A 26966-nucleotide genomic window follows, 5' to 3' on the forward strand; every position below is an offset into this window, starting at 1 on the left:
CACACATCCATGCCCGAGGCAGGATTCGAACCTACGACCTAGCAGTCACGTGGTTTCGGACTGAAGCGCTTAGAACCGCTCGGCCACAGCAGCCGGTATACTTGCTGTCAGTATTCTCGTATGTTCAAACATATTTTGTTTCTGTCGACAGCTGCCTCTCTCTCCGTCTATCTGTCTGTCTTTCTGTCTCTCTCTCTCTCTCTCTCTCTCTCTCTGTCATTCTGTCTCTCCGGTGGACTGTAAATGGATGGACATGACTTGACCGTACATGAAAGAGCCTTGTAACTGTGAGCGCGTTATCCTTGAAACTTTTGTGTTCAGTGCCGTTCACCGCATTGTCATCAACTTTTGCAACAAGAAACTTGAAGCCACCATATCTCTGTCGGGTTAAAGGCCTGAATTTCTCTCCAGCTCCGCGAATTCTACCAGTTGCCGTCATTATCACTGTAGTGGATCAAGCTGGAGAGCTTGTTTCTAGCCTGATTTTAGCGATATCCAAGCTACCTAAGTCCCGTATTAGCGGAGAGGACAGAAAAGGACTGAGATTCTCGGAGGAAGATGAATTATCGTATCACTGACAAGGGGAATGGTAGGGTTATCCTCAATACAATTAACCTCAATGCAACAGATTATCTTAATAAAGTATGTCTATACTTGGAGGAAAGCACTTTTAACAGATTCTTTACCGAAATCCTATGTCACCACTGAGCAGGTAGACAGTGGAGATATTAACGAACTCAGACCTCAAACTCCACGCAAGGCTGCCACAGAGGCCTGAAGTTGTATGGCCAAAATGGTCAAGAATGACCATCCATTAAGTTCGATCGTGAGTGCAGTTGGCTCTTCTAAATACAGGGTGACAAAATATTTGTTTACATGTTAGCATGTTTCGAACATCCGGTCGCCTGAATGACGGCGTAACCAGAGACGACTGTAGACCAGGTGTAATAGGAAACCTGTCCTTTTATCTACGTGCCCGCTGCAATCACAACTGACGAATTCGTTTGGTTAACATGGCAACATATAGCGGTCATCTACAGCATAGTTTTATGTTTAACAATGTGCGCCAAGTGGTATGATTCACAGACTTGTGCCTGCTACAGCGTTCTAAACTCTGTTGTCAAATTTGCTGCTAATCGTCTAGTACTCTGTTTCACATAGCGGAAAAGCCTCCGATGATAATATCCAGCGTCGCCTTCTGGTGCTCATCCGAGGCTGACGGGTTGGGCAATAACATGGAGGCATCACGAGAACTGTATGCTTGAGCAGAGCGGAGATGCTAACCGAACCCCCAGGTGGCGCTGTTGTATTTGACCACAAACACCACCTGTGTAATTCCATCAACACGTTGTAAGTGGCAGTTGTGGTCAGAATTGTGTTCTGTGTAAATGGTTCAAATGGCTCTGAGAACTATGGAACTTAACATCTGAGGTCATCTGTCCTCTAGAACTTAGAACTACTTAAACGTAACTAACCTAAGGACAACACACACATCCATGCCCGAGGCAGGATTCGAAACTGCGACCGTAGCGGTCGCGCGGTTCCAGACTGAAGCGCCTAGAACCGCACGGCCACACCAGCCGGCTTGTGCTGTGTAGTCTGAGTGCATCAACGCGGAGCTAAGTGAATTCGAACGTGAGCAGATTGTTTGTACTCTTCCAAAACCTAGGAGCCGAATTCTTTGGTGTTCAAGAGGGCCCGTCGGAGTGGCCGTGCTGTTCTAGGTGCTGCAGTCTGGAGCCAAGCGACCGCTACGGTCGCAGGTTCGAATCCTGCCTCGGGCATGGATGTGTGTGATGTCCTTAGGTTAGTTAGGTTTAATTAGTTCTAAGTTCTAGGGGACTGATGCCCTTAGAAGTTAAGTCCCATAGTGCTCAGAGCCATTTCTTCAAGAGGCATCGTATCGGAGAGTTAAAAATGTTCAAATGTGTTTTAAATCTTGTGGGACTAAACTGCTAAGGTTATGAGTCCCAAAGCTTACACACTACTTAACGTAAATTATCCTAAGGACAAACACGCACACACATGCCCGAGGGAGGACTCGAACCTCCGCCGGGACTAGCCGCACAGTCCATGACTGCAGCGCCTTAGAGCGCTCGGCTAATCACGCGCTCGAAGAGTTAACCAGCATGCAGGGAAACCGAAAAACCGCGGACGAAAGTGTTTGTAGAGTGATCGTGACAGACGGTGAACGAAGATGATTGTGAAAAAAAGACGATAGCGGCAAAAGTCACAGCGAAGCTGAATGGTGGACTTGCGAACCCTCCAAGCGGTTCTAGGCGCTTCATTCCGGAACCGCGCTGCTGCTACGGTCGCAGGTTCGAATCCTGCCTCGGGCATGGATGTGTGTGATGTCCTTAGGTTAGTTAGGTATAATTAGTTCTAAGTCTAGGGGACTGATGACCTCAGCTGTTAAGTCCCATAGCGCTTAGAGCAATTTGAAGCATTTTTTGGCAAACGCTATCAACACCAAAATGACACGATGAGAGTTCTATGCGCAGAGAATTGCACGGAATTGGAATTCCAAAACCACTTATCTGGTCGCGAAACCCTAAATCCTGGACTGTAGAGCAATGGAAGGAAGTAATTTGGTTGGCTCTGACATATTTCACACTCTTTCGAATTTACGTCCCAAGAATGAAACGTAGTGGGGCTACGTTGGTGATCTGGGCAACTGTATCTTTGTGTTCCATGGGTCTCATCGTTACTCCGAATAGTCGCGTTAATACGAAGGATTGTACGACGATTTTGGATGATCAGGTCCATGCTATGGTACAATGCTTATTGCCAAACTGTGATGCTGTTCACTCAGTTCTAATCGAGCAGGACAGGCTTTGCGAGCCAAAGGATAAACGATTACATCCGTCCTGACCACCACAGTCACCACACCTCAATACTGTTGAACCTTTGTAGTCTGCTTTGAAGAGAAGGGTGCTTGATCGCTGTCATCGTTGTATTGTGTATTGAACCGGGGACCTGGAAACAACGGAGAAGCTTCCTCCTGCCGTAGCCCTCAGTGATTAACAACCCCACAACAGGTCACAGCAGTCCACCCGCCCCACCGACGCCCCACACCGAACCCAGGGGTATTGAGCGGTTCGGCCTCCCACTGAACACCCCCCCCCCCCCCCCCCCACCTTCGGGAACGTCTCATACCAGATGTGGGTAACCGTAAATGTTTGCATGGTAGAGTAATGATGGACTGTCATCGTTACTGGAACTTGCCACTGTTTTGCAGGAAATAGGAAGAATTGTGTAATATGCTCTGGAGAATCATACACGACCTGTATTTATACATTCCAAAATTTTTGGAAAACATTTTCAGTGTCAGCGGTTTTCTTACATCGTATTAAGCCTAGTAATGTCTCGTGTTTTTGGAGTTTCCTTGTTTTTGTCCAAACTCTGTTTTTTGCGTATATTGAAAGCGATTACGTTTCACTGATTTAACCACGAAACAAATAGTGCAAGACTAATGCAGGTCGTAGATACTGAAAGATAAAAATCTGTAGGCGACGTAATAAATTTTTCTTTCGTCTCTTACTGATTCATTATACGACAGCTGTGTTCGTACGTTCATTATACGGGTGAAACCAGCAACTTGTTCGGCGTCACAGAATCCTTTTAAACACAAGGAGCCCGCACCAAATATTGTCGTCTGTGCGTTGTGTGCACAACATCAAAACCGTCCTGTTTCGGCGAAAAAGGGGGCCGTGGAGGGGGGTGACCGTTACATAACACCAAAGGCACCGCTGTTTGCGGAGGGCAGCGGTCTTTAAATTAATCGCAGCGGGGCAAATTGTAATTGAATCGGCGACCGTGGGGCAGCGCCGGCTTCGGATTTCAGCGTCTGGCGGGCGCTCCATCAGCGCCGGAGGTTTTAATTAGTGGCGCCGCGCTAAAGCGGTTAGGCCGGCCAGCCCCCAGTGACGGCTGGAATCGCGTTAGCTCTGCCCTCCCCGCTCCTCTTCCGCGCCTCCACCGCCACCTCCGCCCTAATAAAGCGTCCGCGGCTGTCATACGCCACGCACCTTCCCCTCCTCATATACAAGTGAATTAGACTTTTTCCGGAGCCTCCTAGTCGAGGCCTAATGCACCTCTCCTCCCCCCCCCCCCCCCGCTCCTGTCCTGCAACCAGCGCCGCAACTGACCCCTGCCCCCCCCCCCCCCTTCTATGCACAACCTATTACATTCGTGCTTCTCACAGACACTGCCAAAGTCTTGCGGATAGCACGTATACATACTGAGTAGACAAATGATTTTCAAGTACCTGTAAGTCTATCTTTAAACAGATAACCTGCGAGACCTCGGCGATTTAATATACACACAACCAAAAAAAATTTCCATCATCTCGGTTCCGAGAGTGCTGGAACCCAGTACAGAAAATTGGAATAGAGATCAAAGTAAACATCATTTCCATCCTTTTTATTACTCATGAAAAACACACTTTGCATGTTGTACCACCATACAGCGAGACCTTCAGAGGTGGTGGTCCAGATTACTGTACACAATGGTACCTGTAATACCCAGTAGCACGTCCTCTTGCATTGATGCATGCATGTATCCACATGTCATCAAGGCACTGTTGGTCCAGATTGTCCCACTCCTCAACGGCGATTCGGCGTAACTCTCTCAGAGTGGTTAGTGGGTCACGTCGCCCTTTTCAATCTATCCCAGGCATGTTCGATAGGGTCCATATCTGGATAACATTCTGGCCATTCTAGTCGAACGATGTCGTTATCCTTACGGAAGTCATTCACAAGATGTACACGATGGGGGCGCGAATTGTCGTCCATGAAGATGAATGCCTCGCCAATATGCTGCCGATATGGTTGCACTATCGGTCGGAGGATGGCATTAATGTATCGCACAGTCGTTACAGCGCCTTTCATGACCACCAGCGGCGTACGTCGGCGCCACATAATGTCACACCAAAACAGCAGGTGACCTCCACCTTACTACACTCGCTGGACAGTGTGTCTAAGGCGTTCAGCCTGACCGGGTTGCCTCCAAACACGTGTTTGACGATTGTCTTGTTGAAGGCGTAAGCGACACTCATCGGTGAAGAGAACATGATGCCAAACCTGAGCTGTCCATTCGGCATGTGATTGGGCCCAACCATACCGCCCTGCCTGGTGTCGTGGTTGCAAAGATGGGCCTCGCCATGGACGTCGGGAGGGAAGTTGAGCATCATGCAACCTATTGCGTACAGTTTGAGTCATAACACTTCGTCCTGTGGCTGCACGAAAAGCAATATTCAACATGGTGGCGTGGCTGTCAGGGTTGTGGGCCGTTGTGGTCGAGGGGTTCTAGGCGCTTCAGTCCGGATCCGCGCTGCTGCTACGGTCGCTGGTTCGAATCCTGCCTCGGGCATGGATGTGTGTGATGTCCTAGTTTAGTTAGGTTTAAGTATCTCTAAGTCTAGGGGACTGATGACCTCAGATGTATTGCTGAGAGCCATTTGAACCTTTTTCTGTTTTTTTTTTGTTTTTTGTTTTTTTGAGTTGTAAGGGTTCCTCCGAGCCACAATCCGTAGGTAGCGCTCATCCACTGCAGTAGTAGCCCTTGGGCGGCCTGAGCGAGGCATGTCATCGACGATTCGTGGCTCTGTGTATCTCCTCCATGTCCGAGCAACATCGCTTTGGTTCACTCCGAGACGCCTGGACACTTCCCTTTTTGAGAGCCATTCCTAGTACAAAGTAACAATGCAGACGCGATTGAACCGCGGTATTGACTGTTTAGGCATTGTTCAACTACTGACAACACGAGCCGTGTATCTCATTCCTGATGGATGACTGTAACTATTCGGCTGTCGGACCCCGTCCATGCTCACGCATGGTTGTTTACATCTTTCGGCGGGTTTAGTGACATCTCTGAGCAGTCAAAGGAACTGTGTTTGTGATACAGTATCCACAGTCAACAGCTATCTTCGGGAGTTCTGGGAACCGGGGTTTTGCAAAACGTTTTTTGGTGTGTGTAGAATTTCAAGTCAAAGCACCCTTCAGATCTCTAAATTTTCAACTTTTTAATTTATTTGAGTAAACTGTTCCTGAGCTACAGTCAGCAAGCGATAATCGAGTGCACAGCTGTGTCAAAAATCTACGGATACCAGTTACTGCATACTGTCACCCATTTCGACTCGACCAGAAATGGGAATCTTCCTACACGTCAGTAAGGGGGCCTGAAGACGGTGTAATGTAGCGTCGTAACTGTTTGTTCGAATAAAATAACAACTGGAAATTTTGAAGTGTGAAAGGTGTTTTGCTTCGACATTCTATAAAGGATTTTTAGGTGCAAATACGATTGTCTTCCTCGACTTTGTTTTCGTCAACAGTTATTAACTCGACATAATTAAAATTAAACTAGAATGTTTTAACTACACATCCTATTTTTCCACGTACTCTGCCATTCTTCGTTCTGGTCACTAAGCCATCTTTTTAATGCACGAAGTACGTCATCATTCTTGTTGTATCCTGCCTACTCGTCGAATGAACCTGCTTTCTCGGATCGCTAGACAAAAATTCAAGCAAATCGTGTTAATGAAGTTTATTACAAAAGGGAATGATTACAATATTTAACTTCGTGTTGGACAGATATGTCGCAAGAAAAGGGCTACAGACAAAATAAGAAATCTGTTCAGTATAAACAGTGCTACATAGTAGAAGAGAAATGACTAGCGTTGATGTTATTCTTGAACTCTGTGCTGTAGAACTCGGCGAACTGGATGGACTTCAACTGGACAGAGGCCAGGCGGCGAGGCGCTTATGATCTCTTAGCCTAGAGGCCGCAGCTGACTCATTGTCGTCCTAGAGAGGGGTCGGTCAACGTGCAATTGGCTGACGTTTTCTCCACAGCTCTCTTGCTCTAACATTCCCGACCGGTGTGCCCGCGCTTGACTTTTACGCCGGAACAATCCTCGAAACTTCTTTCACGAATGCTACGCTTTACTCTTCTAAACAGGTGCAGTCCAAGGAAGCTATGGAAGTGCTGCGGGCGGGGAAGGGGGGGATGGAGTAATAGTGTCCATCCCTGTTTCCTTGTGTGTTGATATGTGCCCAAACTTGTATGAGGCCGTGCGTTATCGGGCAGAGTCTAAATATCATCTGAGACAGTATGGAGCCAAAATCGCTGTCAACACTTCGTGAGTGCGATTAATGTGTTCACGTATGTCTCCGAATTAATGTCACTGCCTCGTGGAATCACGTCGCTGAGACTCTCACACTCACAGGATCAAAATAAGTACTCATCATCTTGCTGGCAGGAGCAGTGGCTTTGAATATTTTCTTTTGTGGAGAGAGAGGATGACGTCGTGCCATGGCTTGTCTATTTGTTTGATAAGGATAGAACCCGAAACCATGAATTGAAAGTTGTGCCAAGGCCAGGACTCGAAACTAGCTCTGCTGCTTAAGAGGCAGATGTGCTGACCATTCCATCACCACAGTGTTGTAGCTACCGGAGCTGGACGGGTTATGTAAGTCCAGTGCCCTCCCTAGCAAGAACTTCAATTCACGTCTTCAGCCAATTTTTTCTCCTTCTCGTACTATCAGTATTATTGAGGTTTTCCGGCATTAGGGTAAACACTCCAGCTTTTGTATGCAATGAGCAATTCCTGTCTGTACCTCAGACGTTGGTGACACATATATCGCATGAAATGACCTTTTCCAGACCTCAATAAGGGTAGATGCTGAAACAATGAATTAAAATTTGTGCTACAACTGGGACTTGAACCCAAACCTCCTGCTCAGCAAGGAGCAGTGTGGCGACCACACCTGCCAATGCCTTCCTTAACACAAATTTCAAATCCCACCTTCAGCCTATTTTTCCGCTTCTCAGTTAAACAGTACTTCCTACACTGGACAGTATTCTGACGATTTTAGAAGAGGAAAAAAAAAGGACTTAAAGTTTGAATTGAATTTCATGTTAGAGTTTCCAGATGTAGCAAAAATGCTGATTCATTGCTTCAGCTTTTATCCTTATCGAAGAGAAAGGTGAGACTCATATGCCTCTGGAGAACGTCATTTCAGTACACTGTCTTTTTCTTTCGGACTCAAAATGATTAATCTCTGTTTCATTACCTATCGATAATCGAGACGAGAGGGCGTCGTCTCAGCTTCAAAACGTTGCAACTTAAAACGAATGTTCAGACTTGTGTTCAACCGTAACAAGGCACGGAACCCATCTGCCACACATTTTTAAGTACCCAAGAACGGGGGATAACTACACCCCCACGTCCTCTGTTGGTTGAAAACAGCAGCCCAAACTACTGAATCGTAATTCATCGAGTGAGAACGTCACCATACTGCAACATGTCAAACCGCGCGACTGCTACGGTCGCAGGTTCGAATCCTGCCTCGGACATGGATGTGTGTGATGTCCTTAGGTTAGTTAGGTTTAAGTAGTTCTAAGTTCTAGGGGACTGATGACCACAGATGTTAAGTCTCATAGTGCTCAGAATCATTTGAACCATTTTGCAACATGTCAGGTGCTGCAAATCATGGAGCTCGCGAGCTGCCCTCTTGTGGTCCGATTATCTGCACCCAACGAACAACTATACAGTCGATTGCAGGTACTCCATACTTCAAAGAAACGTTTGTGAATATTCCCAAAATTTTTCATTCGCTGCAGCGAGATGGCGACACCCTACTTGTAACACGTACCACCTATAGACGCCATTTTGAAACATTGTTGGAGCTACTCTAGATGTTGGAGGAAAAGAAGATTTTGCGCACGCACTCGCGAAAGTAAAAAAGAATTCATACAAAAAATTTCAATTTCACGACATTGTTGTCAGCTGAGAAGAAGAAAAATGTTGGGCATTACATTCTGAGCGACCCTCTTGTATGACGAAAGGTATCCAAGGGAAGTGCGATTTATTGGTCGGAAAAGGTGATAATTTAAAATGAGAAAATATATTACGGAATGTCCATAATTAATAGCGAAAATTGACTTGAATGAAAGGATTCGATAAAAAAGGAAAACTGTTCCACTAGAGGGATTCAGTTACCGAAAGCGTGGTTATGAACCGCTTCTGATGCTGCATAAAATATTGTGGTAGTTAGGAGCAATGTGTGTTTGTAATTCAGTCTTTCTGATTAATCTCTCATGTCATTGGGCTCAAAGTTTATCCATGCCCCTTGTGCAACACTGGAGTCGATGGTACATTTTTTGAATTTGAATTTTCATTTTTATTTGTTATCATTTACAAATGGGACGCCACCTGGTGAGTAAGACACTTCGTAGTTTCACAGTATTAAATTGTGCATATAAGTAACATCAAGTTATAACAAGGTTGCGGCTTTAAATACGAGACCTACTTTCTACACTCCCATTAAAACTCCTCTGTGACTGGCAGATTGCAATTGCTGCCTGCACTGTTGTCGGCGTGCAGCTAGCCACGCTTCACAAGGCTCCGTAGTTACCTATAAGACAGTTATCGCAGCGAGCACGTGGAGCTCGAGAAAGAAATAAGATTGAATTGCGGATCGCTGAAACGAGAGACACAGGATAATTTTAATCTGAGTAACAGAATGCGAAACTTTTTATCGATAATAATATTCCGAACAAAATATTTCTGGGAAAAGCAAATCGTTTTTTCAAAAGTGGAGAACAGCAGATTTCCGTTTAGGCACCTGAATGTCAGTTCATACTAATATTGTAAACACGATAGTGTCTTTGTCGACGTCTTTTCTTGACCGATTTGGATGAAGTCTAATATGTACAGGATGTCTACACGAAGTAGATAGAGAACCACTGCTCAGAATGACGTCAAATATGAACAGCATATTATTGATACAAGGGGAAAAATGGTGGAAGAAAACCGTTAAGTCTGGCAATAGATGGTACTGCGAGGGTCTTTACGTAAATTCCAGATGAATCGCAAGACGTTGGATATCAGTCAACAGTTGTGGGACCGTTGGTTAAGTAAGCCCATCGACTACGGAAAGGGGGATGGCAACAATCTAGCTGACCTAAAAATAAAATACCAACGGTATCCGGCGCAAGACATTCAGTACACCGCCCATCGTTTTCTGCCACATGTTGAAATTCAAGAAAGAGCATGTTCCACGACAGATGGCAATGTTCCGAAGCTAACGTTCAGAGTGCGCTGCGCAAAGCATGTCTTCAATTCAGCTACATTCGTAACTGAGGGACTGAGCACATCTTTCATAAAACGCAATAGCCAGTAATCACATTAATCAAGATCAGGAAATCTAGACCACCAGGCGGTAGAGAATTAACAGTTGATAATTCTGGCATTTTCAACATGCCTCTGTAGCAGCCGCTTCACTCGTTGTGCAACGTACGGAGCAGCGCTATCTAGCATAAAACTGATCCTACCCGCACATGCACGCTGTTGAAGGTTTGAAAAGACGTTGATGCTCCAAAGACTCTCATAGCATCTACCAGTGACGGTACAGACAGTAGAACCCATAAGACTCATCTACTTGAAAAAATATGGTCCAATCGTAAACGATGCCGTCAACCCACACAACACAGTCATATTTGCAGAATGAAGAGGTTCCGGTTGATGTGCGTATGAATTTTCCGTTATGCGTATTTTAATGTATTTGGAAATGGGCTTCGCCTGTCCACAATATGTTCCATGGCCATTCATAGTCCTCTTCCATGCGACTAAGAAATTTTAGAGCGAATGTCTGTTCTGCTGGCAGGTCAGCAGGAAGCAACTCCTGAACTTGCGGGGGGCTGGGGGTTGGTATAGGTAACAATTCAGGATGTTTAGTAGGATTTTATGCCCAGTGCTCGGAGGCGTGTCCGGAGTTCGGACAATTCCCTGTGCACTGCATGGCTGCACATCACGACCGACCCCTCCTGCAAAGTAGTGATCTTCGACAGACATCAGATTCAAATGGTTCAAATGGCTCTAAGCACTATGGGCCTTAACATCTGAGGTTATCAGTCCCTAGACTTAAAACTAATTAAACCTAACTAACCTAAGGACATCATACACATCCATGCCCGAGGAAGGATTCGAACCTGCGACCGTAGCAGCCGCGCGGTTCCGGACTGAAGCGCCGAGAACCGCTCGGTCACACTGGCCGGCGAGACATCAGATCAACTGCTTTCAAACCCTGTGCCACACTGCTCGTCAGAAGAACCTCTCTTTCGTAATCATTTCCCCCAGAGCTTTAGCGGACATCGGATAAACGCCTTTTTTCATACCCTTGAGTGTTCAGAGCTACTGTAGGACAACTGGTGCAGTCACCGTCTTGTAAAAGAGATTTACCAGCAGAGCGCGATCCTTCCTGGAGACAATCATGTTACTTCTTCGTTTTGTTTCTAATTCGTTTATTTGTTTTAAAATAAACTGTGTGACGACGAAAGTTTAGTGCTATAGAGAGTGGTCAGAAATTCCCTTGAAAAACGTCTAGGTCTTTTAGAGAGTAGTGAGTAAACAACATTTTGAATACTAACCCATGTGCGGAAAAGTATCGTTTCCGTTCTACGACAATTTCAATGCAGATGATTATCAAATGGTTCAAATGGCTCTGAGCACTATGGGACTCAACTGCTGTGGTCATAAGTCCCCTAGAACTTAGAACTACTTAAACCTAACTAACCTAAGGACATCACACACATCCATGCCCGAGGCAGGATTCGAACCTGCGACCGTAGCGGTCGTGCGGTTCCAGACTGAAGCGCCTTTAACCGCTCGGCCACTCCGGCCGGCGATGATTATCTCATCCACACCTACGTGGGAATGTGCTTAGGCGTGACCCAGTACAATTGTGGCAATCCATTTGAAAAGAATACTGACTCGTTCTGTTATTTTACATATGCATTTGCATTACAACTTTCATCTTATGGTTTACATTAGTCGACAACAGCAAGAACGCAGCATCTACGACAGCATCCGGAACGTACCGATGCATTACAACAGCGGCTCGATGTGGCGACCACCAACGTTGTTGCACACATTGTACCTCCGTAGCATGTTCTGGTACACTGTCTTCGTCCCTCCTAGTGTCTCTTCAATGTCTTGTGCAGCGGCCAGAACTTGTGCCAGCAGATCTTCCTCTGTCTCTACAGGTGTCTCATAAATTAGGCTCTTCATACGACCCCACAAGAAGTAGTCCATATTGGTTAAATCCGGCGGTCGTGGCGGCCACGCGGTTGGACCACCGTGGCCTATCCATCTTTCATCATACCTGTCTTGAAATCCCTGAACATGCGTGGCACGAGGGTTTTCGTCCGCACACATGGTTATTTCGAGCATTCAGGACCTAATCCCTTGTGAACCTACATTCAACTGTGAAGAGAACTCGACGTGGAAGCAAGGGTGCGTCGATGCAACGGTGCAGGAACCATGTGCAGAAGGCGACGCGTTGTGGAAAGTCTGCTGGACCCATATCGTGTACCCTTTTTAAGTAGTACGGATGTAATTGTTGCTTATGCAGGACGTCCAAGACGGTACTGTGACTAGCAGCCATTGCACGCGCAATTGTTCGCGAACTCGTTGACGGGCTCTCTTCAATGCGACGCAGTACACCTTCTCCAAATTCGGGAGTGTGGCGTCGCCGTGGAGCACCACAGTCCTGCCTCCTCACGGTGAAGGTTCCCGTTTCTCGTAGCCGTTGTGTAACTTGGGCAAACAGTTCGTGCGATGGAGTGTGACGGTGTGGAAAACGTTCGTGATACAGCTGACCAGCAGCTCTTCCGTTACCTCCAGCTTCGCCATACACAAAGAGCATGTCTGTGTATTCCGCAAACGTGTACTGCATCGTCTTCCTCTATCGGTGATGTACAGGTATTGACTCTATCTCACGACAAAGCGGGCAGTAAGTGACATCTGGGGATCGTTTGACGTAGTACACGTGTCTACCCTGTTGCATACCAGGACAGGGAACTCTGAGACGTCTCTTGCTCTAAGCAGACGTTGACGAGGTACACATCTGAAATGAAACTGTCGTAGAACGGAAACGATACGATTCCGGACATGGGTTCCTATTCAACGTGTTCTGTACTCACTACCCTCTACAAGTCCTAGACGTTTGTAACGGGAATTTCCGACCACCCTGTATGCTAGACATACGTATTGTACTCGACTATAGACCAATGGAAATGCTTTTATTAAATGCAACACATTGTGAATTAAATTCTTACTTGCGTGTGATGACGTGTATCGCATAATTTAGGTCTATGTTTTGCCTGTTTGTGTAATTTCCTCCCCTGCCCCCCTAGCTGCCGACTCGACAGTCACCTTTCAGTCTGCAACTCAATTCGGCTAGACCATTGCAGTGTCATAACCCGAACATTTCACAATAAGCGCAAGAGCACGTGATCCTTTAAATTATGCGCACATTTACTAAACGACCAAGGTGCTGTGTGGCAGAGAGGATAGAGCTGTGTACGAGTGGTTGGGTGTGCAGCCAGTAGACGGCCGTAGTTGGCCGCCGGCGCCGTGTGTTCCAGCGCCCCGGCGTCCATCGCGCGTGGATGCCGGGCGCGCCTGCCGACGCCGGCACGCGGCGGCTAATGTCGGCGACATTGTGGCCGGGCGCGCGCCTGCCAGCCGCCACGCCGCAGCCCGCTACACGTCAGCCCGGACTCGCCAGCCGGGATACATCACCCGCCGGTATGCCCGACGCCCGCGCAAATTGATCGCGGCTGGCCCCACACCCCTCCCTGGTTCAAGTCTGTCCGATCCCCGCAGCTTCGTCTCGCTGGAGAGAGAGCCCAGTCGCAGCTCGCGAAGATCTCTAAGTGATGCATTGAAAAAATTGTGAAAGTTATCTCAAAATTAAATCACAAAAAAGAAGGTTTTCGTTATTTCCAATTGCGTCTTCCAATTGATCTGATGCTTCCTTCATCTTTTCTTATACGGCGGCAATTTTTCACCTGCACAGTCTGTTTTCCGTTTTGGTGCGTGCCAGAGCTACTTTTTCATTCTAATGCTCTTTCCTATGAAAGGCGTTCCTACACGTCGTAGCAGACATTCAAGTACCGTGTCCCTTTTTCTGATAAGTCTGCCATAAATTGTTTCTTTTTAGTCCTCCCTTACTTCACACTTTTTCTTACTATCTAAAATTTTGCGAAAGCACCATATATCAAATGCTTCCAATCCATTTCCAGACTTCTGATTGTCCCAACCCACATAGTCTGACCGTGACTGGCTTGTTATTGCCACGGAAAGTAAATAACCCAGTTAGTTTTAGCCTGCTGCATACGATTATGTTCATTGCACATGAAAACGGTTATGGATAGCAGGTTACGCGTGGGGCCTGAAGGTGACATCGTTTGTTGTCGAAACTGGTAGAATGCTTTAAAAAAAATAAACGACGCTGGATTCAAATACAGCCATTGTTCAAATAAATTTTTATTTGGTCTCCTTTACTGCGTTCTCAATGTACAGATTAACATCAGGGATACGCAACAACCGTTTCAAGTTCTTCGACTCATCTAACTGCAGTCTAGTTTCTGCACAAGCCACATACAACCTTTCGCTCCCTGTAGTTTATTTGATGTTAAGGAAATTATTATTCTCCATTCTACTACTCTACATCATAACTGTCCTTGTCGTCTTTTCCTTAAACCAGATTCTGTATCAAATACGACATCTGTTTCCTTGAATATGAGTCCGAAAACTTCCTTACATTAGGTTTGAAGAGCTATGTTGTCTTAGAACCTCCAAGTTACAAGCTCTTCCTTTCGCAAATCCGTTTCTCTTCAGAAACCTCCTCCTTCTGTATTTCACTGTATGTCACTAGTATGATAATGTTAGATATACTACTTCTTGGCAGTTGTAGGCCTATATATTCAATAAGAATGATGTGTAACCAGAGGTCTACAGACATAATGGCAATGCAACCGTACTTCATTAAGGATTATATTTTCGTGTGTTACTACCTCATGTTATTGTAACACACATCTGTCCCCTGTGTGGGTAACAGTTGCATATTTCCATTCAGTAAAGGATGTTGTTAATCCCGAGTTCTACATGTATACTCACATGATTCTTCTCATGATCAACTAATAGCTGTTCCCTATACTAGCGTGTTATCTAAACTCGATTGAACTTTCGGATTCTTTTTCGTATCTCTTGCACCCACTCCTTTTACTTTTTACTTATTTTTAGGTTGACTGCCCTGTCCAAATACTTTCATATGTTTATAACATGTTGCCCACAAGCACGGGATATATGGTCTAAGTTATTTAATAATTCAGCACTGGCTTCAAAGAGCTATACGGTTTTTTAATTAATCCCGTACAAACTGGCGTTACGTATTCTATAAAATTCGGCTTTGTGGTCATTCAGCCTCTAATAACAATACGACGTATTTATAGCATGAATTTCATTGTTGCTTTGCTTAGCACACTGTACATGATGTATGTATACATTTCGCTATTGTGTTGACTTCTTGTTTCCTTGTTATGTCAACAGTGATAAGCCTCACTGTAAATAGCTCGATGTATTTTTACTAAAGATGTTCAATACAGAGATACCATTTAATTCTTTGCAGCAGATGCAATATTTCTCTTTCATCAACTTACTTTATTACCGCCAGTGAATGTATCAAAGGCATCACCATTTGTGATAGTATCTTTGCTTGTTTCATATATATGTTCCTCTATGATTTCCGACACTGTGGTGTTAATCACTGTCGTCCTGGACTTGACTATTGAGTGTGGACTCAGAACTAGCTCTGAGCACTAAGGGACTTAACATCTGAAGTCATCAGTTCCCTAGACTTAGAATTACTTAAACCTAACTAACCTAAGGACATCACACACATCCATGCCCGAGGCCGGATTCGAACCTGCGAAGCGCCTAGAACCGCTCGCTCACAGCCGCCGGCGATTGTGAACTTTCATTATGATAACTTTGATGTTTTATGAGTTATGAGGAACATCAGTTACGGCTTCACCTGATCTGTTTTCCCTTGTAAGTACATTTGTGTACGGTACACCAATATTTTTTGTCATGTTATATTATTTTCATGTACATTACATGTATTCAGTTTCTATGATGACAAACGTTCTGAGATGAGATGTATGGCCGAAACCGATAGACTTATAGGTTTGTAATAAACAGCACATGGTTAATAACTAATTTTTTCCTTCACCTTCCTTCAGTACTTCAGTGACGCACCACTACAACGAGAGTGGTGGAAAACGTTAGGTTTTTGTAGATGTTTGGATATCATTCGTCTGTCTTGTACTTTCTAAGGATTTTCAACATTGTATCCTCCAGTACGTTTCCCCTTGCGACACAGACAAAGAGAAAGTAAGGGTTATAGATACATTTTTCCATCCTATCAGCAATTGACCGAGCTGCCCGGATAGCCCTGTATGTTAAGACACCGCTTCCGCGATTCGGCCCCGGGATCGATTTATCCCCGTGGGTTAATGACGAGGGTCGGTGTGTCGACCAGGGTGGATGTATTTTAAAGGCGGTTATCCATGTTAGACTGCGCAGTACTGTGCTGGTACACAAATCCGCCCTTATTTACACGAGTTGCAAGTACTTAGAACACGTTCGCCCACTTGGATAACACTACACGCAGAAAGTTTGGCGCACACTCCTCCACAAATGGTAACTGGATCACGACAAGAGGGGCAATCGGCCACTTCTTAAATTAACCATACCAAATTCCGTCGTAACAATGCCGAGCCCGTGTAAATACCGAACAAAGGCAAAAAACAAGATGATACGAGGCGGTGTTCGGATGGAACTTCTAAGCAAATCCAACGCATCGTACGTGCCTGTGGAGGACTATTCTTTCATCGTCACCTGACTCAGACTAAAGTCACTTTTGCAAGCCTCAAAGCCTGAGGAAAGTGGGGTACATGGCTGAAAACATATTAAAGAGAAAACTACACTAGTACAGGAAAGGTAAAATCAAATCAGTACCAAATAATACAGATAGAAACTTCATAAAAAACCAACTCAGTATCAGAGTTCCAAATCACTTATAGCCGTGGAAAAAGGAGCCCTTCATAGTACCAACAGCGCGGGGTATCCGTGCGGTCCAGGGCGTCTTGTCACGGTTCGCGCAGCTCCCCCTGTCGGAGGTTCGAGTCCTCCCTCGGGCATGGGTGTGTGTGTTGTCCTTAGCCTTAGTTAGATTAAGTAGTGTGTAAGCCTAGGGACCGATGACCCCAGCAGTTAGGTCCTATAGTCCTTACCACAAATTTCCAATTTTTTTCATAGTACCGCTAGTACATCAGAAGAAATGCAAAGTGAAGCTTCGCGTTCTGGCTCCGATTGGCGAATCGTGACAGACCGATCGCCATGACTTCTGGATGCATTTGGATGCGGTATGGAGGGGTATAGGTTCGGCGCACCACTCTCCCGGCCGTTGTCGACTTTCTGGACCTTGAAGCTGCTACTTTTCATTGAAATATCTCTTCAGTTGACATCACGGGGCTCCGAGTCTTCCACCAATGAAAAATGCTGGGAAGTATCAAGAATCGAATCCAGGTACTAAGTGTAGTACTCCTCGATTATTTGCTGGATGTATTGCAATCTCCGTCTTCCCCTAGCGTGTTTACCCTCTAGTGCCAGTGAAGTTATTCCCTGATATCTTAAGAGGTGTACTACCACACTGTCACTTCTTCCTGTCAGTGATTTCCATACATTCCTTTCCTCGCCGATCCTGCGGAGACATCTCTTAACCTTCAGAGGATATATAAGAGAACAATACGAAATCGACAGCAAAGCAGCAGGTAATGTGAAAGATGGTAGTTTTGTATTTCAGTGTATCTAAAATATTGTACAGCATCAACTTTGTTATCTGTTTATTTTTGTAATGTTACAAACGAAATGATGACTGTCTGACTTATAAAAATTGTGAACTATTCTTATAAGATCATTGGAACTTCATTAAATGTTTGTGAGTGCGTTATACGTGTTTATTAACTAACTGCCTCTCGGATTACAACAGAGTGCCAGGTCGAGAATCGAGCACTTGCCATTCACAGGCCGACAGAGATATCCAGGTCTGACTCGAACCCCAGTCTCACAGTTTCACTTCTGCTAGTACCCTCTTGTGCGTTCCAAATTCAACAGAAGCCTTTCTGTATAGTATGCTGGATTAGAACTTCTAGTAAACATCCCAGGAAAGGATTGTTCCACAGTCTGAGTACGCAGCGAAGGTTTAGCTTCACCAAACAGTTTAAATCTGTCAATAAATGTCTCATTACCTCAGTAAATTGTGGAAAAATCGTTGTTGACCGTCGTATGGTACACTATAACAACCCCGCATTTTTAACCGCTGTGTTTCTCAGTCGATTCTGTGTCAAGTGTATATCGCGAGTACTTTGAATAGTGGTACTCCACCAGAAATGGTATAAACTGCCAGGGGATCGGGTTAAGAAATGTTGAAAACTGAACAAATTTCACAAATTATGACACCGTTCAGGCACTTGGTGACGCATCGTTCACACAGGGTGAAATAAGATGCATGTTACGGCTTCCAAATAGAGTAGCCCGAGACCAATATAGCAAAAAATGGCTCTGAGCACTATGGGACTTAACATCTGAGGTCATCAGTCCCCTAGAACTTAGAACTACTTAAACCTAACAAACCTAAGGACATCACACACATCCATGCCCGAGGCAGGATTCGAGCCTGCGACCGTAACGGTCGCGCGGTTCCAGACTGAAGCGCCTAGAACCGCTTGGGCACACCGGCCGGCACCAATACAGCAACCTGTTGTCGAACATGTGCATGCGATTTTTCCCGTACAGAAAGCAACTTATAATTATGTAGGCTTCCGCAGCCAGAGTCTGTCGACATAAAGTTTTTCTGGGTATGGTACCGCGTCATATTGTATAAAACTACTGCTGCTGGTGAAAAACCAACGTTTCGGGCACGGTTGCAGCGGTCTTCTTCTGGGTCTACTGGTGAAGACCCAGAAGAAGGCCGCTGCAACCGTGGCCGAAACGTTGGTTTTTCACCAGCAGCAGTAGTTTTATACATTATGACAAGGTACCATAGCCAGGAAACTTTTATGTAGAAAGCAAATTGATGTTCCACAAGATTATACTGAATCCCATCTCCTGAAGTGTGCTGAGCAAACCTTCAGGCCGCGCGGGGTAGCTTTGCGGTCTGAGGCGCCTTGCACGGTCCTTGCGGCTACCCACGTCGGATGTTCGAGTCCTCCCTCGGGCATGGGTGTGTGTGTGTGTGTGTGTGTGTGTGTGTGTGTGTGTGTGTGTGTGTGTGTGTTGTCCATAGCATAACTTAGTTTACGTTAGATTAACTAGTGTGTAGGCTTAGGGACCGATGACCTCAGCAGTTTGGTCCCATAAGACCTTACAACACATTTCCAAATTTCTGTCCAAACCTAAAGGAACAAGAATTTTCTTGATAGACATCCAGCCAACTTCTGCGGGTCGTGTGCGGTAGTTGAGTGGTCATGCATGAGGATGGATACCCAGATCTTTCGCTTTCTTGTAACCAGGCACTGATCCAGAGTCGGTAAGTGTAGCTCATCTACAAGGGAGAACGCGTACTACTCGAGTGTTTGTGATCTCCACCAGATCGGAATAATGGAAGACGTCGACGCAATTTAGAGGTGTGCTACTAGATTTATTACCGGTAGGTTCGATCAGCACATAGTGAGGTAATTCTGCGTGAATTCTAATGGGAATCCCTTGAGGTGAGATGTTCTATTTGTGAAATACATTGGGACTATAACGATGTATTGTCACCAACGTAAATCTTACGTAAGGGCCATGCGAAGACGGTACTAAGACAATTCAAGGCTCGCGCGGAAGAATACACGCACACATTTTTCCTTCGCTTCATTAGCAGGTAGATTAGGAAAGGGAATAACAAGATGTGGTACATGGTACGCTCTGAAACGCACATTTTGGTGGACTGCAAAGTATAAGCACGGGATACATCTGGTTAAGTCATTTGCAACAAGTGTTTAACAACCTATGGCCTACTGTCAAGATTCAGATTAATACCGTATTTCTATACCGCACTTACCTATTTTGTGAGAATCCCTGTTTATGTTATATTTTCATTAACAACTACACATGCTATCACCTTTCTTTTCAAGCTGGTAAATTTGATGTTCTGTAGTGGTCGTTTTATTTCATGTTTCAACAAGAACATTAGTTTTAAAGGAATAAATTCACCCGACAGCTACATTACATTAATTAATCCAGTTTAGATCTTTATCGATTTCTGAATTAGAGACTCCACCATCAAATGCTACCTGCTGGATCAGAGAAAACTATTATTGAGGGGACGTCTGAGATTCCCAATCAGAGGAAAAGACGTGCTGGTGCGAATGCAGCCCATATCAGGAAATTTATTATTGCCAGTGTCTCGGCAATGCAGGACCAGATGCATCATTTGTGTAAGACATACAGAAAAATTGCTAGCCAAGGCAACAGTCGAACACCCTCAGTGTCACGGTAAGTATAGACAGCAGGAGTAGCACGCGGACTTGCGTTATTTTGTTGAAGTATAGGTCATGGAGTCTTAGAGGACAGCGTAGAGCCAGCAGCCTTGCCACATCATAAATGTAAACCATGCTGTCCAAATTACCGGCTATGCGAACCAGAGATGATCGTATTGTGTTCGCAATGACACCCTATACCATTATATCGTTTCGACTCGGTCGCACGTGCTAGTAGACGCTCCTCCTTTTAGATGGCATGCAACACGGTCTTCTCACAAACGCCGAACATTTAGATACAATTTCTGAAAGAGAAACTGGCAGCGTAATCTTGCCCTGAACACAAAATTTTGTTAGTATTCCTGCTATGTACTCTCGGAGGTAATGCTTAAAAGGTAACACCACGCATATCCAAATATGTAGCACACTTCAGGCTAGTTTGATACCTTTTGCATGATGCCTCTATGGTGTTGGAATTTCTGTGGCCAGCGACGTACGTGAGTAATAAGAGTTAAATGTGAATAAGGGTACACATAGGACTAGCAAAGAGAGAAATGCATACTCTACCGTGTTGTATAAAGACTGTTGATACTGAATGACCCATCACTCTCTGCACTGTTGGAAGGCCCCAAAAAACAGATGCTGCACATTCCATCGTGGGGTAGATGTGGCTGCCCTGGCCGGTAAAAGTGACGCATTACTGTTCACGCCATCACACAATGGTGTCAGCATTAGTGACGCTGTTACAGCACGTAATGGTGCTTTCACGTTCGTTTCCACTGAGAGCAAAGTACGAGTTTTCAAGCCGAAGTTTTAGGAAGGGGAGGGAAGGTGGAAGAACGGGGCTAAGGCTGGTGGTCTTGGAGGAAAACAACTGTTGGTAAGATTGCAGCATTGTGGAATGGCTGACCGATTAGTGACCCCTGTGCGCCCACGCCATTAAGTTTCGTAGCTCCCGCTGTTTTCGAATCGCCCCTGTGTCAATGCCCTCGAGCACGTGCACGTCAGTACTCACAGCCGCAGCTGTAGACGCTTCGTGCTCTCTTTGAAGGCAGCCTCTCCGCGCAGTATTGTGCTTAAAGGCACTGAGTGCTTCAAAGGCGTCGACGCCTTGTTCCCACAATGCCGCCTACTTCCAGCAAAATTGAAAGCCTGTGGCGTTAATTTTCTGGCACCATTAAAGGCGTCACGCAGAAACTTACGTCGTCACTTGCAGCAGAGTCTGTGCTTAATAAAACGTCTGTAGCGAGCTTAATTAGATTTTCTGACGCTCGAGATGTTAAGAAAGGAGCATTGCCCTGCATAATCTAGCTTTAAAAATCTGACAACAAGCTAAATGACGGAGAAAACTGCGGATTACCCTTCCGTGTTTGTTATGTTATGGGCATGTGGCAAGGATATTCGGAATTTTTATTTTTATTTTTTTGGCATCAGACTTCTGACTCCTTTAATCCAGGACACCACAAATTCCTTTCCTGCGCCAACTTCAGAGTAGCACTTGGTTTCTTCGTTATTTGATAGATGTATACCAATCTCTGCCTTCCTCCACAGCTATTACGCTGTACAGCTCTCTATATTATTGTGGAAGTTATTCCTTAACGTCTTATCTTCCCTTCCAGTATCAGGCGCAACGTCAGAACTGCCACCTGGTGGCCTTTCCTGAATTTAAACTGATCATCATCTAACATATCCTCAATTTTCTCTTCCATTCGTCTTTACAATATTCTTATCAGCTACTTGGATGCATGACCTATTAAGTTAAATTATACGATTGTTCTTGTGGAAGATATTTTTCCGAAATTCCGATGGTATATCTCATAGTTTCTAGAAACCAACTTGAACAGTTGTTTGGTAGCCACTTTCCATAATGATTTTAGAAATTCCGAAGAATGTTATCTGCACCTTCAGTTTTATTTGATTGCAAGTGTTCCAAAGCCCTCTTAAGCTACAACTCTACTGTTGCATCTCCTGTGTCCTTGAGATCAACTACCATTTCTTCTATAACGACATCAGACATTTTCTCCTGTTCGTTTAGAGCTTAAAAGAGAGCAGTTCCATCTCTCTGCTCATTCATCAGCGCCTAAAATTTGCCTCAGTACTCTCTCTCTCCTGATGTTGAGGCCTCTACTTTTATTTTTAATAAAGTTTTTGGACTTTTCTGTATTCTAAATCAGTCCTTCCAACGGCGATTTGGTTTCCGTTTCTTTCACATTTTTACGGCAGCCATTTCGTTGTGGCATCCCTGCAATTCCTAAGTACTTCATTCAGAACTGATTTGGATTGTTGTATATCGTCCTTTATTTATAGCATTTCTGGTATTTCTTCCTTCGTCGGACAGTTGATATATTTTTTCCGTTACTCAAGGTGTTTTAGAAGTTCCTTTCATTGTATCTGTATTAGTCTGTCCACTTTCCGCGATTGCCTTTTTAGTGATGTCGATTTTTCATAAAGTGAATTGCCTCTTGCGGTATTCATTATCTAAGTATTTACAGCCGTAGAGAACTCATGATTCCTCAGCAATACATTACCCTACTTCTTTCCACATTGATTCTTCAAGAGAATTCTCTTAAACTTTAGCATAGACTGTATCATTACCATATAGTGATCTGAGTCTATATCAGCTACTGGGTACGCCTAACAATCTAATAGCTGATTTTAGTATGTGTTTATGATCATGAAGTAATCCAAGTGAAATCTTAACGTATCTTCAAGTATACTACTTCTCCTTGTGCTTACACTAGCTGATATTTGTTGATGAACTTAATTCGTGTTTCTTCTCTTTCCGTCGTACTACCAACCTAATATTCTCATGCAACTATATTTTCTTTTCCTTCCCCTACTTCGGGTTTCAGTCAGCCGTGATTAGTAGATTACGATCTCTCATTTCTTACTGCATCACATGTTCAGTGTTCTCATATATTTTCTCTGTCTCTTCATCTGTCGCTTGTGATGCAGCCATGTATACCTGAAGTATTGTCGGTGTTGGTTTGCTGTCGATTCAAACGAGAAGACTCCTGTCTCCACCGTATCTTCTTATTCATGATACTTTCTGCTCCAGTTACCTCTTTTACGGTCGCTGTTGATGTGAACCTTAACTTATCTGACCAGAGGTTCTTATCTTCCTTCCATTTCATTTCATCAGTCGTCACCATATCTATCCCGAGTCTTGCCGTTCTCGTGTCAGATTTTACAGCCTCCCTAACAAATTCTGACTACTGCAAGATCTGGTCTTTGCTTCACATATTTTAACCATCCGCATGACTATAGAACTATTCTCAATTAACTCAGTTCTGTCTTCTTCTGCACACTCTCATAATTTATCCACTGATTGTATGTACGATGATCAGAAGGTTAATTACTCTTAGATGAATTCTGCCAACTGTTTAATAATTAAAGACAAATACAGAAATAAATAATTGTAATTTTGGATGATGTAAGTGCAATGTGCCTGAATTGTGTTTAATTTGATTCTGCAAACGTAATTACATTTCCCATTTTCCTGTTCAGCATGCACATGCATGAATAGCTTATACTCTCCTGTTACCTGCAATACTCCTATATCATTGCATTATTATGAAACCAAGGACCAGAGAACAAAATATTGTAGTTCTTGCCTGCATCGCGCTACAAGACGTTATATTTAAAGATGTTTTCATTTTATTACGAATTCCTGCTACTGAGTACCCAACTTAAGGGGCCATCTACACGTAAAGAGATATGGTATAAAGTTAGAAATTTTCCACACGTCTACCACATTCATGTCATCGTTTTTTGGCAACTCCTACTATGAAATAGCCCTGCCAGGCTATAAATAGTTTTACCACCTTTCAACATTCCTCCAGGCCGTTGTAGCATCTGCACGGAACGCACATTTGAACTAAAGTTTATTTTTAGTACCAATAGAAGTAATGATAATGACTTAGTGGTTTTATTTATTAATGTCTAACAATAATTTGGCAGATAAAGTACGAAATTTAGAAGTATCAAAAAGAATGGTCGTAGGAAAGCTGCAAGACAAAACGGGAAACTTTAGTGGAATATTTGCTACGATATCCAGGAAGCTGGAAGGAGCGCTAGATAAGAAAAATGACTGGAATAGGCAAGAAGCAATGTACGCAAATCGCAACATGGTGAACATTGAATGTAGTAGTTCTTCAGAGACGAATAGATTAGCACAAGATAGGAACAGATAATGGACACCATCAGGACAGTCCTTCGACTGAAGGTTTTAAAGGATTGAAATAGAAATAGGGATCCTACGGATTTCTCGCTTATTACAGCTATAACACGACAGTAGTCCACTATATCAAACGCCTTCCTGCAAGACACTGTCGCATATTCTGTCTGAGCCTTAACACTTAGCTGTTGTTGCGTCTTCCCTTATTAAATTGCAATACAGTTTTGTATTCTTTCGTTCTCAATTCATTTCACATGACTGCATCAAAGCAGTCGATGCTCTCTACTGTGGCGTGCTGGACATCAGTGCATCGTTACGATATATTTATTTCTGATGTATTGTAGTCGTGGTGTAACATTCACGAAATAAATATTTGGCTACTGTGCGACGAGAGGAAATTATGCCTCTAACAGTTATAAACATTATGTATTCGATGAATGAAAAAACAATGAAAACTGATAGTGAATTAATTATTTATATAATATTCTATGATATAATTAGACATATCGATCTGTATCATACAAAGACAATGATAATTGTAAATTCCTTTTATGATCTGCGATTGTCTTCTTTTCTTTTTACATTTTGTTGGTTGGCTTTTGTAGACTGCGGACGCATATCAAACTGAGGTCTGTTAAGAAATTGTAATTATTTGTTAATTATTACTTGAAAATAGAGTTCATTATTATTATAAATATGAGTGAATAATTATTTGTAACTTTAATCCCTCTCTCAGTAAGCATTATCTGTGTTAATTATTTCTTTCCGCTGCAACGAGCGCTGCCATTGATGATAGCGACTTGTATCGCGTTTTTGTCTATGTTTTCCTTAGAAACAAATCATATGTTTGCTTGTTGAAGTCTAAATAGTGCACAGTACGAAAGTAGAGTTTCTGTAAAGTTCAATAAGCATTTAAAATACTTATCTGCTCTAACAATAGAAAGTCTCTATCAATTGTCTGCCGCCATCTTAACAATTATCACAGTGGCAAATTCAAATTACGCAACTCTGCAGACATAAATGCTGAACGTAATACAAATGTGTAAAAATAAATGTGCACCGGTGGTCCCGAACTCATTTTAATGAAAATGATTCGAATCAGATTGGTTCTTTAAAAACAGTGCTCATAGCACGATCCTTATAAGAAACTTTTCTACCTGATGTATGGAGCCGAAATTAATTACGCACGAGTTGCGAGAATATTGTTTCAGGTAACATATGTCAGTGTTGTGTGCGGCTGATATTCGGTGGTTTTAATGATCATTTTGCTGAAGATAATTGCTTCCATCTTAATCAATAGTTGTGTAGAATATGTTGTATGAACTGTGATTTAGTGACACTTACACAACTTACAGACAACACTTTAACACGACGTTAACTTGGAGTTCTTTAGCAACTTGACCAAATCTTTAACCGGAAGAAAAATTATTTAGTAATTACTCAATGTAATAAAATAAGATTATCATTTCCATTTACAAATTAGTTAAATACCAAACCACTGAATAACACAGCGAACGCCACAGTGGGATTAACTATGCGCAGGAGATGGCCCATATCCGGCCACTTTCTTAGAGTAGTCGTTGTTCTACCTGTAACGCAACAGCATTGCTTACTATATGTTGCGGCTGAGATATCTATATTTTTGTGTTTTTCTTTACCTTGCATATGAACTAGAAAGATGAAACTACAGAAATCTCAAAAATAAAAACGAATTAAAGTCATATCCTGTGTGGCATCTCCAGATGTCAGAATGAATACCACACATAGTGAGGTTGCTAAATGAGGACAAACTGCAGGAAACCATCCCCGAGAGGTTAGGGAACGGAAATGTCATGTGGAAATTTAACGGATTTCTTTCCGTATACATGCGTATGACCACACACTTTCCCTTATTGAGAGACTACTGCCACTTTCTGCACCATACAGATATTGTGCGTAAGCCATTTTGCAATCGGTTTCGATCTTATGATGGCTATACTAGACGATAAATTGCAGGATCACCTGCAAACAATATGAGAGGGCTGCCCAGATTGTCTCCTACTTTGTTTATATACATCAGGAAGAGCAGAGAGCCTATAACACTTCCATAGGGAAAGCTAGTTATTACTTCTGTTTTCTGAGTCAATACACTGTAGGCAGGCAATTCGGTTAGAAGTCTCTGGTGAGTAACGGCGTCAAAAGCCTTCTGGAAATCTAAAATATAGAATTTGCTTCCCCTGTTGATAGTGTACAGGTAGATAGGACAGCCTGGCTGTGGAAGTGGAAGGGTAGCCCACAACATAGACAGATAACAGTATTCACAATTACAAGCACCCAAGCTTTAATGATCTTCCAGCAATAAAGGTTCTTAACAAATCTCAATTAAGCAAGGACATAAACTTGGTTACAAACATATGTTAACCTTCAACCAGTGAAT

General features: G+C 43.8%; 1 protein-coding gene across 1 annotated transcript in view; it reads left to right on the forward strand.

Annotated features, from left to right (window-relative positions):
* The first annotated feature begins 13452 nt into the window (after positions 1-13452).
* The window catches only part of LOC124803204, an 809231-nt gene continuing 795717 nt past the window's right edge, over positions 13453-26966 (forward strand). The window contains exon 1 of the mRNA XM_047264386.1: positions 13453-13591. Within this exon, the coding sequence (XP_047120342.1) occupies positions 13453-13591 (139 nt within the window). The remainder of the gene's footprint in view (positions 13592-26966) is intronic.

The sequence above is a fragment of the Schistocerca piceifrons genome, chromosome 6 (genome assembly GCF_021461385.2).
Source record: "Schistocerca piceifrons isolate TAMUIC-IGC-003096 chromosome 6, iqSchPice1.1, whole genome shotgun sequence".
NCBI lineage: Eukaryota > Metazoa > Arthropoda > Insecta > Orthoptera > Acrididae > Schistocerca > Schistocerca piceifrons.